We start from the raw sequence: 1,309 nt of genomic DNA on the forward strand, positions 1-1,309 counted from the left end.
CTCGAAAGATGTGTTTCAACGGAATTAATGTTAGAAAAAAATTATTTACTATAAATAGGTTGATTTTGAACCGAATTATATGCCGCTTCACTTTTTAAGTAAACCGCTAATTTTCTTTTTTGAACTTATAATGTATATTACCGTTCAATTAATTATCGTTCACATGACTGTCCCACCCAATATTTACCAAAGGGCGAGGCTGGAGGGTATAGTCCAAACGCACCGAAACCGCTACGGGCGGGCGGACCCAAATCTGGCCGCCGTTCCGTTCTAGCGTTCGAGGCCCCAATCTCCTCCTCCCCCTTGATTTCGTCCCCGATCCTTCTTACTCGACGCCCGATCGCACGTACGGGCGGAATTCTAGGGTTGCTGGGGCGCGGAGCTCGGCGTTGGGCGGAGGGAATGGATTCGGACGACGACATGCATGACGCGAATGATGTCCAGTCGGTGGACGACGATTTCTACGGCGGGGAGACGGGGATAGGCAGCGACGATGAGGACTTCGACTATGATTTCGTCGACAACGAGTCGGACGATTACGATGACGTCACCTCCCGCCAGCAGGTAAAGGGATGGAAGAAATTCTCCTCTCTCTCTCTACCATTTTCCTTTGCGTCTTTTCTTCTATGCTGCCTCGCTTTGTTGACTGCGATGGTGGTGGTGATCTTTGAGCTGAATTTGATGCGTTATGTGGTTTAACAAGCAGAAGCAAGACCTTGTCGTCGAATTGGCAGCATGATTCTTTCTAATATTACCTGGTAGTCACTAGCTTGTCTTAGAAATTGGTCAATGTAGAAGTTTATGGTAATGAGATTGTTCATTTGACGTTAAAAAGAATTATGTGCAACTTTTATTTTTGCCATTTAAATGTGAGACGATGATGTTGCCCTACTTTTGTTCTCCTAAAACTGCATTGTTTTTAAGATTTTAAAAGAGAGACACTTTCTTTTCGTGTTGCCGCTTTCTTTTACTCGCGCAATATTGTGAGACTTGTGGACCATGAGTCAGGTGCAATATTGTGAACCGATATGAATCAAGCGAACATAAAGTGTGGTGACCGTGTGGAACTTGTAGATTCGTGTCTTTCTTTTCTTATTCTGCTCTATTAAGCACATATGTTGGACCATGAGTTGATAAATGCTAGATGCTAGTTGGACATCCGAGGGGATACTCAAGTCATCATTCTCATGTTCCCGTGTTATGTGATCTGTTTAAGTTGCTTTGCTAGAGTCTTTCTGTACCTCATGTCATGCAAAAGTTATAGCCTCTTATTGGCAGTAATTCACTAATACTTTGATTTGTTTGTTAC

At 43.5% G+C, this 1,309-nt stretch overlaps 1 protein-coding gene across 1 annotated transcript in view; it reads left to right on the forward strand.

Moving 5' to 3' along the window:
• The first annotated feature begins 204 nt into the window (after window positions 1–204).
• Window positions 205–1,309, forward strand: part of LOC135633197 (probable E3 ubiquitin-protein ligase ARI8) — a 19,417-nt gene continuing 18,312 nt past the window's right edge. Inside the window, exon 1 of the mRNA XM_065142388.1 lies at window positions 205–564. Within this exon, the coding sequence (XP_064998460.1) occupies window positions 403–564 (162 nt within the window). The 5' untranslated portion in view covers window positions 205–402. The remainder of the gene's footprint in view (window positions 565–1,309) is intronic.

The sequence above is a fragment of the Musa acuminata genome, chromosome BXJ3-3 (genome assembly GCF_036884655.1).
Source record: "Musa acuminata AAA Group cultivar baxijiao chromosome BXJ3-3, Cavendish_Baxijiao_AAA, whole genome shotgun sequence".
NCBI lineage: Eukaryota > Viridiplantae > Streptophyta > Magnoliopsida > Zingiberales > Musaceae > Musa > Musa acuminata.